Genomic DNA, 18,175 nt, shown 5'->3' on the forward strand with positions numbered 1-18,175 from the left:
CTCTTCACTTTTCAATACTTTATTTTTTTTTTTTTACAAATAATGCTGGCTTGGTAAATTTATATGATATTAAGACTAATTTGGATGTTTCCTCTGTGGAGTTTAAAATAGCACCATTTATCATGTCCATGTCCGTTTTCTTGATCAGGCGTGGTAACCACAAATGGATAGAATTAGGACAGGTCCATAACCCTCTAGTGCAACTGTGGCAAGGCCGTCAATAACTAAAAAAGAGAGAGAAACAAATAAATTTGTAGAACAATGTTTAAAAAGATGGTGGTGCTCCATAGCATCAACAAAAACTTTACTTTGTCAGTTCCCACCTATTTCTGTTTAGGGAACTAATGCTCTGTGTGAAATGACCTGCTAGACAGGTATATCGAAATGGAATTTATGTGTGAAACACACACTACAATTAATATCCCTGTCTGAACAAACGATCTACCTTCTTAACAGTTGAAACTAATCATGCACATATCTGGTAAAACCTCGTGCTGTGACTTTGCCAATTTCATATGTGGGCATAGGTTGGTATGAGGATGTTTCATATTCTTCCCAGCACACACACAAAAACTTTGCCAAATCACAATGACAAGGTTATGAGTACGTAATGAATGCCTGCATTCGCCTCAGGGCAGAAGGACATTTTACTATTTATCTTTTATTTGTTTTTGAATGCATGTCCCAGTACTAAAAATTCTATACAGCAATGCAGTGTCCTGATTACAAGACAATTTTTTACTACAATGTTTTACTACAGTGTTTTAAATGAAAGTGGCATGATAAGGCTGCTTGTACGTTCAAAAACTTAATAATGAATTTTAAAATGTCTTTGCTATTTTTATTATTTTTGCAGAGTACATGTCAAGCCTTAAATATAAATGTATCCCTGGGGGGCACATTATTTTTATTAGATTCAACAAACAAGATTGAGTCTATACAAATTAGTGACAGTTAGACAGCACTGACTCGCTCAGTTGCCTTCCTTTACAGACATGTAAAATCACAGCTAGGCATCTAATGAACATCTACTGGTGTTTAACCTTTGGCTCCTTACAACATGGTTATGCATACAATACTGAGAGAGGTCTGACTCACTCCTAGAATACTGGGGGAAAACATTCATACAAATCATTCAAAGTTTCACAAGGGCAGCATTGTAAAAGCATAAAAGCAGGACCCAGTCATCATCTTAGCTTGTTACTTCACATATATCATCTATCAGCATCTCCAGTAAAACCTGTTCTCCAGGATGTCTTTTGACTAATCTATGCCCTTTCTCTGTACACAAACCTTGACACTACTGAACAATATCTGTAGTATTTGACACCCAGGTGCATTATATGCGGAGTTAAACTTGTAACTTTGATTGTTTGCCATTCAAAGAAGTCAAATTATCTGGAAAACACACACTGTCTGACAACACAGCCCACAGTGTCTAAGAGGACCATTATGTGTTTGAGTTAAAGAGGTATTTATCTTGCTTAGCCGTGACGCCACCTGCTAAGATACACTGCTGACCTTAATTGAGGCATGGGACAGTTTATAACCTCTGTTTGTTATTGCTTTTTCCATGATAATCAATAAACCGACCAAACAAAAAAATTTACTCTAATATGTAATTAAAACTTGTTAATAAAGCCTGAATCTCAGCACTCTACATTATGAAAAAATATAAACCTCCCACACAAATTCCACAGTGATTGTGATATGATTTCACTGAGCACTTAACAGAACTACCAATGTAAAACAGACAATGCAATGCGCAAAGATTTACAAGATATGAAATCTCAATAAACAGATATTACTTAGAATGCATGTGTCACATACCTTTTTCCTTTGTTGACATTATGCCTATTGTAATATTGATAGAAAAAAATGCATGCTTATCTAAATTGCGTAGGCAGGAATTTTCATTCAATTTCAACAGTTTTTGTTAGTCCAGTTGGGTCAAATTCATACAGACATTTTTGTTTGTCAGTGTTAATTTTCATGCTTCTGAGTCATTAGCGTGTTCTGTTCATCCTTTGCACTTCCTCTAGTTACAATGCAAGTCTTGTTGACTCTAAAAACAAACATGATTGTGTGTGTTATTGTGAGCATTAGGAGAGGATTTTGGTATACACCAGGAGGAAGTAAATTCTATTGGCAAATTCATGCAGAGGTAAAAATGTAAATGGTGGAGGGTGTTGAAGAAAGCCTACCTTTCCTTGTAATAGGAAGAGAGCAAAGTGTGGATCTCAACAGATAAATCTGGAACCACAAGACCCTCTCTGGGGGAGAATGGTGTTACTGAAAAACAGAGCAAGAAAAAAAGACATTTTCAGATGTTTTAAAAATCTGAAACTCTATATCACATATCTTCCTTTCTGACTAGAAACATTTCCCGTAAGTTGATAAGTAGTTGATAACAGGGCATTCAGAGAGACATTCTTCTTTACTTTACTGCATTATATTGTTCTCTCTTACTTCTGAGAGATTTTTTCTCACAATATGCATTAAGGTTTGCTTTGCAATTGCATTTTGTTATTATTAAAACAACACACCCACATTTTAAGTGAAGACATTTGTTCCTCTTGGTTGCTGCTATAGCTGTATATTTTGTGATCAGCATGACTGATGTTTTTGTCAGCAGGTGTTGAAGATAATACACCTATTCACGTAGACAGTGTCTGGCTTGTTGTCCTATGTCATTGTCGGCAGTGTTATTTATCTCTTTTAGATCCTGCTATTTTCTCAAACCTGTTTGTCTACTTTTAGGCCAGGCGTCACTCGGCACGTTGCAGATGAAGCCAAAACATGTGCAAATGAGGCATAACATTTCACCTCTCATCACAGTGTCAGAATTCTTGACATGGAGGGACAGATGTAGTGTATGATAAAAAGAGGATGATTCAGCCATGGATATATATGTTTTCAGGTATTAGTTCTAACTACAAATGTTTGTACAGTACATCTTTTGCATGCTATACAGTTTCAGAAGTTTGCATATATTTTTTCCTACTGTTTAAAGCAGCACCTAGTTTCATTTATTTTCCACATGAAATGGAAATCAATTTACAGATTTGTGAAACTTGCTTGAATTGTGTAGTCAGCAACAGTGAAGAAGTTGAAAAAAGCTGTTATAGTCATTCTGTTTAAACAATGGATCACATAACTACTAAAAAAGGGGTCATTTTCTTTCAGGCTTAAGGAGCTAGCGTATTTCACGTCAATTGTTGTGGTTTTATGTCCCGCAACTTCACTGTTTTAGTCCACTCACTGATTGTATTAAAGAAGTGAACATAGTCACCATGACTACCATTTTGAAGCCTTAAGTTTGGCATTTTGGCCTTCGTCATCTTGGGTTTTTTGAACCAGACATGTCTGGACGTGACCATATTTGGACGAGAGGGTGGAACTAGCTAGCTTCATTAGCAAGGTGCATCGATAATTCACGTTAACTGTGATATTAACTGGGATGCTAATTCTGGCTAGTGAAAAACAGGCAAAATTTACTTAACGTGAAAATGAATAGCCTACTACAAAAAAGCTTTTTCAAAAGCGCTTGTCAAATTTACACAGTGCAGTCGATATGCGTCGCCTCTAGCCTGATTGACAGGTCGTTGCGGTAGTGACTTGTTAATCAGAAGACCGAAAGCATACTCTGCATTCTTGTCTATTTTTCTCTAAATGGGACCATAATTTAATAAATAAACATCTTGCTGTATTGAAGAAGGCTTAAAACTAGAAAGTGAGACCATAAACTCATTAGGAAAGTGTTTACTGAAGTAACAAATCAAATGAGAAGTTGGCTCATTTTGCCATTAAGTCCAATGCAATCCAACTTCTTTTTGGAACCAGTGGAGCTGCCCCCATAAGAAAGAATGCCGGTTTAAGGCACTTCCACGTTGGCTTTCTTGCTGTGATGGATTACACAACTCTAGCAGGATTCAAGGGTCTGCTGATAGATATTAATACACTCAGAAGAAAATACATTACAATTACAACACAAATACAATTAACATAAAATGACGAACTGTGATGTAAAGTAAATAACTGGAAGTAAACCAACAAAACCGCTAATATGGCCCTTAAAGGCTGAGGCTTGTGATACACTACCTATTTCATGGTAGAGTGATCCCTGCTTCACTGTAATGGGTTTCCTGGTGTTCGGGATTACAATCTTCATGACGTGATCACAACACTGCTTCCACTGGCCTGTAACAAATAGTTTAAGCAGGGATTTTCGAACCACATGAATAGAAAATATTTTATTAATTTCTAGTCAGCTTCTGTCTCTCTGCAAATAAGCTGCAAAACAAATAATTGTGTTTGCTGGCAGTATCTCAAAACATTTTGTCACCCAGAGAATCTGTGACAATACAGTATTCATAGTTTTCACGTGACGTTACATTCCAAAGAAAACACTCCCTTGGAGGGCAAAACAGACGTTGGCTGTGTTCGAAACAGAAAGGAGTTGCCTCGCTGCCTTAATACCGTGATAGACAGCTGCCTCAGAAGGCATCACTTTCAAGTGAAAGGCATCTCTGTTAACACTGGTTTCTAACAGCCTTCTAGGTCAGCACTTACGGCAAGGCGTGACGTCAGCACGCCGTCTTGCGTCTCTTCTGTTTGTCAGAAGAGAGACGCTAGCCTTAGCATCAGCTCATTAGCTACTGAAAAGCCAAATGGCTAACAGACGCCTCAGAAATCATTCTGGACAAACTTGGTTGGTTATAGTCGGGGGCTAATATTCTTTATTGTTTGTCGTCATCTTGACCAGTTTTCAAAATCTACGGTGGCCGCAGCCACAGCCACAGCCGCAGCCACAGCCACAGCCGCACTGTTTTATGGGTAATAGGCAGCATCGAGTCAACATCGATGCTGCCTTCAAAACTGGCCGTTACTGGGGCAGTTTGAAGGCATCTTATACGTCAGGAAGAGATCGTTCAAGCCGTTTCGAACAGCACTCGATGCCTTGCTGTCCTGTTAGACACCTTCTGAAACAGCAGTTTAGCCCGTTTTGAACACAGCCGTTATTTTCCGTTGCCTGCCCAACTGGAATAACAAACTCAAAATAACAGTGTTTCACTTGCGAAACACTATTATTTTGAGTTTGTTACTATTGCGTTGCCAAAATGCTGGATGGTAGTTGTGCTTTCGGATGCACTAATCAAGGAGGAGACAAGCCTGGGCTGTGTTAGGTGAGGGATTCCCTACAAGGTAAACATTACTGCAGTTGAGCGGTCTTTAACGGTAGAAATGTGGCAGCCGATGCTATAATGTTATATGGATCAGATATGTCCTACACTTACAGTTTGTGTTCATATCTTTCTTTTTCTTAAGTTGAAAGGTAAATTTGACTACTTTGTGGCGTCTCTTGAGTTGCGGTGTGAGCTGCTATGTTGGTCTGTTCTTTTTCCCTCCAGATCACTACGCATGTCACATGACTGAAACTATGCTGTACCACATTGTAGAAAGATCTACATGTTGGAACGATACCTTTCATTGTGTGTGTGTGTGTGTGTGTTTGTTTGCAGAAAGATTCCCTGGTTTTATCCAGGGAATCCACAACATTAAACATAGTTAGTTGTGAATTTAGAATATGTCATTATTGGCACAATTGTTTGGCAAGAAAATTAATGAATGTCCAACAACATGAATACTGAATGTCCAAAAACAAATAATTTTTGCTGTCTTGCCAAAGCTAATTCCAATTTTTTACTCCACTACTTGATGCGTTCACATCCATCATCACACTTTTATTTTGATTTCACTGTATCTTGCATGGTTGTGATGCTATTGAGCTAACAAAATCTGTCCGCAGACAGATATGTAAAGTACTCAAAACTGCTTCTGTGGTAGTTCACGCTACAGTAGGTGTCTCCAGTACCCCATTTTTCCATGATCACACACACACACACACACACACGCACACACGCACACACACACACACACACACACACAGAGACTGCCCAGGAAATAACACAAGCCTGGGGCGGGCTCACCTGTAGGCATATCAAATAAGCTTGTATCGAAAGTGTTTGTGTAATTACTCTGACTGCCAAAACCTCGTTTTAGACAAACGTTTAAGGTGTGTGTGCAATAAAAACTAATTACATACCTGTCTTTTGGATTAACACAGTTGACATGGTCAATTATATTTGCTTGTTTAACTAAACTGAAATAAATTTTAAACAAATCTTAATATTATCTGCAGGACCGTTGCAAGTTCCTGAAAGGAGGACATGCAAAGCGATAGAACTTTGCCTCTATACCCCACATGGGAACACCACTGCAGCCATTGCAGGTTCAAGACTTCTCTTAAGTATGCCTGCCAAATCCCTGAGGAACCAGTTTATTCATACAGGTTGTAAAGACGGAGTTCCAACAACTGGTAGTGTTCATGTGTGGGAAGCCAGCGAGTGATTATATGAATTACATGCAGATCAAGAAATTATGCTAGAAGTTATTTGGCAAAATATTTAACTTGCTGCTCTGCAAAATTTAGTGTAAGTTACATCATGTTAGTAGAAAAAGTAAAACTGAAATTCAATGAAACTACACATTGTCTAATGATGGTGCTATGATGCTGTGGGATTTAATGTACATGAGAAAACTACCAAATCATTGGCTGCATGACTCGAAGTGGCCCTGTTACTTTCTGCATCGTTATAATACACAAAAACAGAAGACTCTGGAATGTCTCATTGTCGTAATACAAAGCTGTACAAAACTAGTCCTGGCTGGAACATCAAGATAATGTTTGGGTGTCACTATAATCAAAGATGGGACTTTCTTTCCTTTCTTTGACTCCTTCCTAGTGTACTATATATAGAACAGATAGATAGATAGATAGATAGATAGATAGATAGATAGATAGATAGATAGATAGATAGATAGATAGATAGATAGATAGATAGATAGATAAACCTCAGTCTCATTCAGACACAAGACAAACATTTTCTTTGGCACAGACTACTCACTGATCTGGTCTCACTGATGTCACAAACATGTCATTAAAGAATGCCGTCTTGCAGGTATCAGCAGGTATATTTTGTGTCCTTTTAAAATAGAAACAAAGCCTGATAATCATTGCCTCAAACCAAAAAACCTAAATTTTGAGTTGAGTTGCAAAAACAGCCGGCCATTTAAAAGAAAAATGGAGATGGTGCATTATGTTACTTTCATGTAACAGTATTACTTGCAGTTTGGTACTGTCAAAGTGTTTGTGTAAGATTCAAGACTAAGACAAACATAGTAAAGATGTACAGTATGCAACTGCTCCAGTTGACATTGGAAAGTTAAAGCCTCTTGTAAAAACTTGGCACAAGGTAAGAATGTCTGCACGTTTGATGAGGAAACAATAAAAATACTCCCGATGCTTGAAGATCACAGTGGATCAATGTATCAGTGTATGTGGAATATAAGATAAGATTGTTGTCATTTCTTCAGAATAGGCAACTCTGAAAAGTATAGATCTCCATTAACATTTAAAAGCTAGTGTTTTGCTATGAAAAAGTCATCACAGAGAGTGTTAAGGTAGTCTGTTAATCCACAACACATTTTATCTCATGAAAGGTGAGGAATCTCTGCTGGTTGTCTGGCAAGACAAGGAGATGACAAGTCTCCAGGAAATCACTGCTTCTGGACCGGTCTGGCATAGGACTGGAGCTTGTGTTTTTTTAGCCGTTTGTTTTTCTTCTTTCTGTTTGTTTGTTCGTCTGCCACATAGCTTGAAAAACGTTTTTACAGATTTGAGAAACTTGGTAGAAAATCAGGCCATAAACCAAGAAGAGAACAAGTTGTTTAGGGTGCAAATGTAGATCAAGGCGGGTTTCCGTGATCTCATAAATGACTGTACTGTACCTTGCATGTGTGTTTTGCATTTAGATGTTTATGCAACCTTCGCAGAAGCAGAATCAGAATCAGATTGCTTTCTAGCATTTAAAAGGTGTTGGGTGTGTGCATCCCATCAGTGCAACTCAGATTAGGATTGGGTAATTAAGAAATTATTGTATAATTTATGGTAACAATAATAGCAATCACTCCTTCATGGCCATGGCACACATCAGTTAATTGAAAGGAACATAGGGCAAACAAAACACCCTCATAATGTGTCACTCAAACCTGTCTTCCTACACTGCTAAAATATAGTCTCAGCAGCTTTGCTAGTAGCTAGTGGCAGCAACAGGACTGTGTAAGTGCTCTTGGGGTTAAAATATTAATTTAGTTCATCGAGGCCTCACTCATGTTATAGATGTGCTGCCAGAGGGCCTCAGTCCAGCGCTGTATATCTTCAGGTGTGTGCGTGGACAGCATGTAGATTACATCCTCTCCTTGATGCTGTGTACTGATGTAAATACTCTGGCACTGGACAGGATCTTTCTCTGACACATAGACAATGGAATCCTGACAGGAAAACACACACATAATCATTTTCTCATCTCATTATTCAGGTAATCATTTTGGATTTCTGCTTGAATACACATGGCAAAGTACCAAGGGAGTGTTTTTCAAGATGTAGCAACAATGCACAATAGACATACTGAGAAATTAATAACCCATATGCATCTTGCCAAAATAATTCAAAGGCTTTAACCTAAGAAAAAAAACATCCTTATATAATATAATCAGCTGACTTTGAACATGACTACAATCTAGACCATTTTACTTTCTAACTTATTTTTAAATTTAGCTACGTCAAATGCCATAATGTAATTTAATCTAATGGTTCTTAACTTAGGGGCTTGGCCCCCACAAGATAAGCCTGGGCCATTTGTCAAGACTTAGCTTTTTTTGTGAAATATTAGAAAATTCTTTCCAGGGGGAAATCACTGATACCACCTCATAAACATCTAAAACATTTGAAAACTGGAGGCACTAAGTAGATACTGTCTACCAAGGGGACACAAACCACAGATTGGGAACCTCAATATATAATGTGTGGACTTTATAAGGTTGTCCTGCGTTTTTTATTTTATATTTTGCTTTTGAAGACTATAGCTGTCAGATAATGGAAGATATAGGTATAAAGTAGATGGAAATTATAATACTCTAATAAAGTTCAAGTACCTCAGAAGCAGTAGCAATAGTAGTAAAATTCTTAATAAATGTACTTACTTGCCACAACTATTCTTTTGTTTTGTATATTTAGGTGTAAGTCTAAAACATTTTGCAAATGCAGTATTGTACTATGTAGTTTGGGATTAACAGACATTTTTAAATTATAGATGATAAAATGTCTAACAGAGTGATGGAAATTAGTTTTAAAAAAACTGGTTAAAAGGGCATAAAAGATTCCAATCTTCAGATTCTCACTATTACAAGGGTGTTCCTCTCCAAGGACAGTTTTTATTAATTCACCAGTGCACTCTGGTAGCCTTGGCATGTTATCATAATCAACATGGACAGAACCATTAATGAATTCATTTCATTATTCATGAGCCTTTGGTCATTTAGTACAAACCTTTTTTGTGGGGATTACAAGTAGTGGCTTGTCCTCAGACTCCAGGTCTTCTTGACTCTGATAGCAGAGGAGATGTTGCCCCCTGAGGATGCCATAGACATTTTCCCAGTAATTATCGTCCTCTCCAAGCTGAATGAGAGCAGGAAGTAAAGTGTTATTAAAGTGAATTATTATGTGATGCAATATTTTTTTAAATCACAAGGCAGCATATATGAAAATCTAGTCACCTTAACTTTGAGTTGGCCACTAATGACTGGCTGAATCATACACAGAGGCTGAGCAACTAGGCGGCAACACATATTGCCATACAGAGGCAACCAGAATGGACAATCCTCTGGAAAAATAAAGAGATTAGGGATTCATTTTCAGGAGGAGAGCAGATGAGAGGAGACAACGAGAGGAGAAATTGAGAATTTGAATTGAAGAAGACAAGATTAGGAGAGGACTTGTAAATCACCTGTTGCTACTAGTGACAAATCATGTGTCTTGAAACCTTCCTGGATGTGTCCGATAATCAGTGTTGTGTGAGCCAGCAGGTTATACTTAGGTCCCCTTCAGACAGAAAGCATTGGGCAAAATCAATCTTCATTTTTCCAGGTGACACTCGGTTATACAATATTACCCTTTAGTGTGTGTTTCGGAGTGAATTGTCATCCTCACAGTGCAGACAGGTCAGGAGATAAAGGCGGTACATCTCCTCCACTGGAAATGGATCCACAAACAGCAGCAGACTCAAACACAGCACGAATCTTTTTCCCTGAAGAGAATCCCAGAGAGCCCCCCAGACGGCTCACTCTCCTGGGTCCTAGAGCGCTCAGGGAGAAATCCTCAACCACACAACTGCTGTACAGCTCAACACGAAGCTGGAACCCTGGATCTACCTCGTTGCTGCTTACACACACACAGACACATTTATCCAATGATGTTTAAAATGTCTTTGAAGGAGACTGGACAAATTTTACCTCTAAAAAAACAACTCAAAACAGGTGACTTACAATATGATAGTGTCTTCAAAACAGATGTCAGTTAAAGTCCTGTCTACCATCACCAGACCAGTGTCATGGATCTCTGTGCCACACTGAAGCAGGCAGAACACAGCACAGGAATGTAGCTCTGCGAGTTCAAAGAATAGAGTAAAAACTGCAATTGATAAGAAAGCTCTTTCTATATATTTGTTTATTACCTGTGATGAAATACACTCAGGCAAGGCAGGTGACAGAGGCTGGGCAATCATTTCTCTCTTTTCAGTGCCCTTTTATAACCTTCACCATAATGATAGCTGGCAAAAGAACTAGATATTATTGTGAGGTTAACAAGGTTCCAGTGCAATTTTTAAATAGTTTTTCTATTTCGATCCATAGCCTATAATCTCAATTGAGACATTCACATTAGTGCAATCAGTTCCCTTGATCACATCATTCTGACTCACCCCCTTTGTTTTTGAAGTACTCTGAGTCTTTCCACATCAGTGGGATTCGCAGGTCTGCAGATTATAAAGTTAGGAACATAAATGCCTGGTTCATGTATTTTTTTTTAATCTGTGATATTTTGTTAACACTCACCTGAAAGGGCTATCTTTCCTAAACATGGCACTTTATCTTCAGATGGCCTGCAGTAACAGACACAGATCATCTGTCTAACTATTCATACATACAGTACGGTACAGTCCATACCGTACAAGAAAGAATGCACTCAGGATGGATAACATAACAGGAACACTAATGCCATCCGGTATAACAGCACAAATTACAGCCTCAAGAAGAATAACATAGAGTTGAATCAACACATCTGTTACACACTCTCAAAAAAATCATTTAATGTTTCACAAAGATAATATTTGTATTCTACTGTACCATATTGTATTTCATCAAAATGTCCGCAATGTCCACCATTACACCATTAATGAAATGTATGAAATGAATTGTCCTTATGTACTTTATATGTAGCTTAGGCAATATTATTGCTATACATTCATGCCAATAAAGCTAATTTGAATTTGAATTTGAAAAGGTTAGCTTGTTTGACCTCTAGTGTCTGACAATGGCAACAAACTTGCTTCTGCTCTGCATTACAACTATATAACATTCATTTATATCCCTCTCCACAGACAATAGATCTGTTATTTGGCTATTTACACATACATACAGTATATCCTTGCACTCCATCTAACCTGTGTCCCACTCTCTGAAGGATTTGAGCTTTCCTCATCTTCTGTAGTTGGCTGAGCAAGGCCAGAATGCGGGCATTACAGGTTAGCAGGCTCTTGGAGGCCTCCAGGGCCTGATCTCTCCTGGAACAAGCTGCTAGTAGCTTACTGGCCCCTTCCCGCATTCGCACCTCTCTCTCAATCTGCTTCAGCACCTCATCGTCCTGTCCGAGATTCATTGAAAAAAGAACCTTCTTTTTATCATACATCATATACTTTTGCTGAAAAAGAAAGAGAGACAAATAGCTTAGAGTGCTGGGGGGCTGGTACTGAGAATTATCTGACTTCCAGGAATCAAAAAGTCAAACAGTCAAAGTATTAGTACAATGCATTGTAATAATGGTGCATTAGACACCCTGGCAGCAACGTTGGTCTGTCAGTTGGTCCACCATTTCAATCCAAAATGAGATATCTCTACATCTATTGGATGGTTGCCATGGACTTTGGTGCAGATATCCATGGTTACCAGAGGATGAATCCTTATTACTTTAGTGATCTACTCACCTTTCATCTAGCACAACCAGCAGATGTCAGATGTTTCAGTTATCCAGTGAAACAGCTCAACATCTATCCAGATGGATTAGCACAATACTTTGCATGTGCTTTCCAGACATTTTACCCAGTAACAAGATTGACCCCCAGACATTTCCACAAAATGTCTTGACAACTATTGGATGTACTGGATGGATTGCCATGAAATTTGGTACATGTTCCATGTTAGCATTCTCCCTGTGAGGACATGTTAGTATGCTGACGTTACCATTTAGCCCAAAGAACCACTTAACCAAAGTACAGCCTCATGGAGCTGCTAGCACACTGTAGACTGTTTAGTGTTGTTATTTGATGTGTCATGTGAAGGAATGTGATTAGTAATTTAATCTTCCAGTTGCTGTTCATGATATACAAATATATTACTTCAGGTGGCAGTGGCAGTTCTTATCAGAAGAAGATATACTTTATTAAACTCAATTTTCAGTTTTCACTCTGTAATTATTATGTTATTATTTACACAGAGGTCCAAAAGACACACATGCACAAACAGGACCCATAGCAACACACAGAGAGATGTCAGAGTGAGGGAGCTGCCACTCAGTGCGGCACCCCAAGCAGTTGGAGGCTCAGGGGCTTACTCAAGGCGTCCTTCAGCAGGAGGTGAACTGGCACCTCTAACAGTCCACCCTCTGCAACTCTGGTCCGAGCTAGATTCGAACCGGCGGCCCTCCCAGCCTAATCCTTGCAAACTGTGCTACTCTGCAGATCCTTTTAGCAACAGGCTTCAAACAAACTGATCCAGACCTGTTACATAAGTGCCTCATGGGGTGACGGTGTTAAATTAGTACATCACGTTAATGCCTGGATATACTACAGTTGTCAGAGCCCCAAGACTCAAATGATTTCAGGTGAGTTGGTTAGATCACAAAGCAATGACAAGGTTTATGTTGTTTGAATGTACTTTCCCACATCTGATCATTTTACCATTGTCTTTGTTTGGAACAACATTTTTTTGTTATTCTTTGATAGGTAGAAAAACAAAACTTTTCCAAAGTCCACTTGCAGTAGATGGAAATCCTTGATGGAATTCTTTACTCATAATCTACTTAGTGGCATGCTTCTTAATGAGCTTTGTATATGAGTATGTCTCTAGTTGAGGTTGCTGTGTATTTATTATTTCATTATGTGTACATGACAATGTATTGTAATGTTGAACAAGATTTTTTTTTGTCTTCTTACACAATAAAAACTGTAAAAATAGACATGTATGTGTGATTTTTATTGCATATCTATTATTAGACTTGAGTACATGGTGATCCTCTGAATGATACCTTTCCTTTCATCTTCTATGACAACATTTGATTTTCCCATCATTAATAAAATAAACAGCCTTTACATTAATGTTTTTTCACTGTGTTGACTAAAGATTTTTAGACTTGTTTAACAATGGACATCATTGTGAGTGTAGTCTTTTGAGGTTTACAATGCAAGCCATACGTATTCAGCTTTAGGGATCAGAATGTTGTTACATAATTCAATCATGTTTTTTTGAGCCTAAGCCGTTTTGAAATGTTGTGTTTTTTTCTGAATAGACACCAAATAAGTGCATAACCTGTAGTTCACTGAACTGGTTTAGCAACAACTTTAAATGGTTAATTTGTGCCATATTACAATACCTTTCAAATAGTATTAAGGGAACACAGGCAACTTAAGATAACGCAGATTGATTGTGATCAACTGTTAAATTAAATGTTAAATTAAAAATCACTCAAGATTTTCAATCAGCGATACCTTTTGCTTCCGTGTAAAAGGACAGTTACCTATAATTTTCTTGTTGTATTTTTTACCTACGTTAACAAAAGACAAAACATTACCATTCACCCTTTTCTGTTCTGAACCCCAATATGAGCACCTGTAAGGAATTTTTCAGAAATGCAAATAAATAAATAAAAATATTTACTCTTTCACTAACCTGAATGTTATCATTCATGTTCCTTGTCTGTAGGGCCTCAGAGGTGTGCTCCACTCTCTGTGTACTCAGCAGGCAGGGCAGTTAGTGGACTGACTAATCTCACAGCTGACTGAAGAGTGTTAGTAGAGGTGCAGACAGAGTTAGTTGCTCAACAGAGAGAGCAAAACAGTCTTAAGCCTCACTACAAGAAGCTGTAGCATGAGGGATTACTCAAACCTTATAGTCTTTTATTCTGTCAGCTCCAGCACATGCAACAGTGAATGCCTAAATATACAGTGGTTCATAAGAGTAGCCTATTATATCTACTGAATAGTTACAGTATCTTAACACACAGATTAATTTAAAGCAGACATTTGTTTAGGCTTAGAAGCACAAAAATGTGAGGGCAGTTGCTCTAAACCAGCTCCTCTTAAATATAAAGGGTAATGTATTAACTTATTTAATTTTTTGATTTCTGTACGAAAATGGATAGCACATGAATTGCTTCAAAATCATTTTAAGTAAGTAAAGTAAGTAAAGGGGGTTTATTATAATAAACAAAACAAACTGGATCCTTAAACAGAGTTACTACCAGCAAGCAGCTTATGACTGTCTGTCACACACTGGTACATTGAATCATTAATTGCATTATTGTACGATGTAATATTTTGTCCTTTTACTGTGCCTCAGAATGTAACTTCCTTCTGTGGTGACGTAACATTCAAAGCAGTTTGTCACGTGCTGTTCGTCAAGGAATATATGAGTTCTGTCAGAAAAAAATCGACTTCATAGGGTGCTTCTCAATTCTCTTCATCCACTTGCGTGTTTTCCCTGCGTCTTAGTCCCGCCCACCTGGGCAACGAAAGCAAGCGGGGAGAGAAGGAACGACGAAATAATGTTTTTAGAGAAATGAGACGCCATTTTCTTCAGAGTCACGTGAAGCAATATCCGTTTCTTCAGGGTTCAGAAAGAGGTCTAGATTTATTGTTTCTTTGAATAGATCTTATTTATGATAATTCATACCAAAATTACACCTGAACACAATCTTCCACTACAGTCACACAAACAAAGAGTCTAATGATGTTACCTAAATACAAAGGGACCTACAGGCTGTAAGATCATGGTCTTTCTCCCCATTTTTTGGCTCACTAAAATTGCATTAAATTAGGCCTACAGACTGGCAAGTTATGATCATGTGATGCAAATGCGACAGGGAAATTTTGGTACACTAATCTTCACATGCATTAGGGTAAATGTATCTCAAATGAAGCACTCCACTGTCATCACAGAACTATACTGTTCGAATAACGTGCAGACTACTTATATATAAGAGAACGGGAACTACAGATCAGTGCTGAATGCTCTGGTTAATAGGTAGGCTATACAGACTAACAATATGACGCCAGCAGCTGATTGCACTGGCATAAGTCATCCACCCGCCTCCCACCCAACTAATGATTTTCTCAGATTTAGTGACCCACATCCCGTTTATTTTACCCACCTCTACCTGTCCCTCTAGCTCAGGTGGTTTCTTTATTGTGACAGAGAGACTTTCAGACTCTCTCTGACTTTAATTGTCTCCATAATAAAATATAATAAATAATAATTTATTAATATAAAATGTATTAATTTATTAGGAATATTATAAATAAATGAATAAGTCTTGTGTGGTGCTTTTGTTGTTCAGACCTACAGTGAAAACAGATTTTAACTAGACATTGAATCATAAAACAAATAAAATATAAAACTTGGCATGATACACTTTTAAACTGCAGTGAGGTTGTGATGTTTCAGAAAATCTAAATCAAACTAATATTTGGTGCAACCACCCAAACTTCTGCACAGTAAGTCTGATAAAGACATAGCCCCGTGTAACGTAGGAGGATAAACCTTTATAATTAAAATGTTTTGTTTCGACTGAAGACATCAAACACGTCTCAACATAAAAAAGAAAGAATCCAACTAACAAAGTGGTTTCAGAAACTATTCAGGTCCCTTCACTTTTTGCACACTTTGTGTTGGAGATTTAATTTTAAATGGATTATCAATCTACCCTCAATAACCCATGCCAACAGAAAACATGTTTTTAGAAATGTTTGCAAATGTATTAAAAACTTAAATCTCTCCTTTACAGAAGTATTCAGACCCTTTGCTGTGGCACGTGCTTCCTGTTTGCTTTAATTATCACTGAGATCTGTCTAGCGGCAAAATTCAATTAATTGGACATGGTTTAGAAAGGCACACAACTGTGTAGCCTATAGGTCTCACAATACATACAGTAGATTAGGGCAAGGGTATGAAACCATTGCTAACGGTACGAGTGTTCCACATTGGTCTCAATAATTATGAAATAAAATAAGTTTGGAACCTTCACGCCTCTTAAGAATCGGCTGTCTGGCCAAACTGAATATCTGCAACAAGAGCCTTGTGAGGGAGGTGACTGATAACCCAACAGTCCCTCTATAGAGAGCTTCATCAGTGCAGAGATGCGAGAAGAAGGACCAGAAGGACGACCATCTCAGCAGCACACCATCAATTGGGCCTTAGCGTGGCTACATGGAAGCCACTCTTGAGTAAAAGGTATATGACAGCCCTTATGGAGTTTGCAAGCCAGTATTTGAAGGTTCTGAGAAGATGAGGAAAAAGATTATCTGGTCTTTGAGGAGAACTCCAAGCACCACGTCTGGAAACCACCAGGCACTACTCATCACCTTGTTAATACCACCCCTACGCTGAAGCATGGTGGTGGCAACATCATGCAATGGGTGTGCTTCTCGGTGGCAGGAACACAGAGACTGGTCAGAATTGAGGAATGAATTCAGAAAAACCTGTTCCAGTGTGCACATGACATCAGGATGGGGCAGAGGTTTACATTTCTGCATACAGCCAAGACAATGCTGTTATGGCTTTGGGACTGTCCTTAAGTGGCCCAGCCAAATGCCAGACTAAGCCCCATAGAACATCTGTGGAGAGAGCTGAAAATGGCAGTTCAAACGATTCCCATCCAATCTGAAGAAGCTTGAGAGGATACACCAAGAATCAGATAAACTTTGCAAATCTAGGTAAAGCTTTATATACTTACCCAAGACATGAAGCTGTAATTGCTGTGAAATGGGCAAAAACGTCATCACAATGTAGTGAAGGAGTTTGAATACCACCATAGATGAAAAATCATATCATAATCACATAATCATATTATGATGGAAGAATACATTTTATTCAGATCTTACATATTTCCACATTTTACCTTTAATTAAGTAATGAAACATTTAAGGTACATAACACATGATGTGTTATTTCAAGTATCAAACATAATCTGAATGCTGAATATCTTTACAAGGACCTCTTAACGTTCAACTGATCTACACTATTTACAGTATATAAAAATGTCCTATGCTAGTTTGTAGAAAATAAAATACTCTAAACTACCTCTGCTCTGTATGGGGTGAAATTGCAGAATATAATGATGTCGTTTTTACTAAATGAAATTCTGTTTGATGTCTTGTTTTCTAGAAGGAAAGGCCATTTTTTAGGACATCCTTCTTTGTCAAATGCAAACAAAAATTTGTTTCAGATTAGAAGGGATAATTTAAAAACGAGCACAAAAACACACAGAAGAGGCATTAAAAAGGGTACAGTAAATCTAAAGGTACAACTGTACATGATGTCAAGTAATCTGGTTATGTTTTTCTACCTGAGACCAATGTTTGACAACAGTCTGTGTTAAAACTTAACAGACATGAGAAGAAAAAAATATATATATATCAATAAACAGTTTGCCATTGTACAATATTTACATTTTCATAGGTACTTAACCAAATTAGGGAATCAGAGGCTTGAAACAGAATAATTAATAATTGGGAAAGCCTGCTTGAGTCAAACTAGCAATTTAACAGCGTTTCAGTTATTAATGTGTATGGTTTAATACTTATTTGAACCAATGGCCTTTTAAAAAAAGGCATTTCAGTAAATTCAAACTACTGTACACACTCAAAGTGCTTGAATGAAATGTATTTGTCAGTGTAGTAAATTTAGCTTCACTTCATTACAACTGACTGCAACCCCCCCCCCCCCC

At 37.9% G+C, this 18,175-nt stretch overlaps 1 protein-coding gene across 1 annotated transcript; it reads right to left on the reverse strand.

The window, feature by feature from the left end:
- Positions 1 to 113: 113 nt before the first annotated feature.
- LOC123982033 (rhotekin-like) lies at positions 114 to 14,161 on the reverse strand. Its single transcript, XM_046067363.1, has 13 exons — positions 14,122 to 14,161; positions 11,622 to 11,821; positions 11,014 to 11,060; positions 10,881 to 10,934; positions 10,447 to 10,564; positions 10,112 to 10,339; positions 9,909 to 10,003; positions 9,679 to 9,785; positions 9,452 to 9,580; positions 8,232 to 8,394; positions 4,102 to 4,200; positions 2,205 to 2,292; positions 114 to 224 (listed from the first exon to the last, which is right to left on the reverse strand). Exons 1-13 carry the CDS (start codon positions 14,137 to 14,139, stop codon positions 218 to 220), a joined length of 1,353 nt encoding a protein of 450 aa, XP_045923319.1. The 5' UTR covers positions 14,140 to 14,161; the 3' UTR covers positions 114 to 217.
- Between the last annotated feature and the right edge of the window lie 4,014 nt (positions 14,162 to 18,175).

The sequence above is a fragment of the Micropterus dolomieu genome, linkage group LG13 (genome assembly GCF_021292245.1).
Source record: "Micropterus dolomieu isolate WLL.071019.BEF.003 ecotype Adirondacks linkage group LG13, ASM2129224v1, whole genome shotgun sequence".
In the NCBI taxonomy this organism is placed as follows: Eukaryota; Metazoa; Chordata; class Actinopteri; order Centrarchiformes; family Centrarchidae; genus Micropterus; species Micropterus dolomieu.

What these genes read in the sequence shown, in the direction of transcription:
- LOC123982033 (XM_046067363.1), bottom strand. An exon ending in CTTCAGAGAGTGGGACACAG is followed by an intron (nt 11,061 to 11,621) that starts GTTAGATGGAGT and finishes CTGTTACTGCAG; the next exon opens with GCCATCTGAAGATAAAGTGC. An exon ending in TTTGAAGACACTATCATATT is followed by an intron (nt 10,340 to 10,446) that starts GTAAGTCACCTG and finishes GTGTGTAAGCAG; the next exon opens with CAACGAGGTAGATCCAGGGT.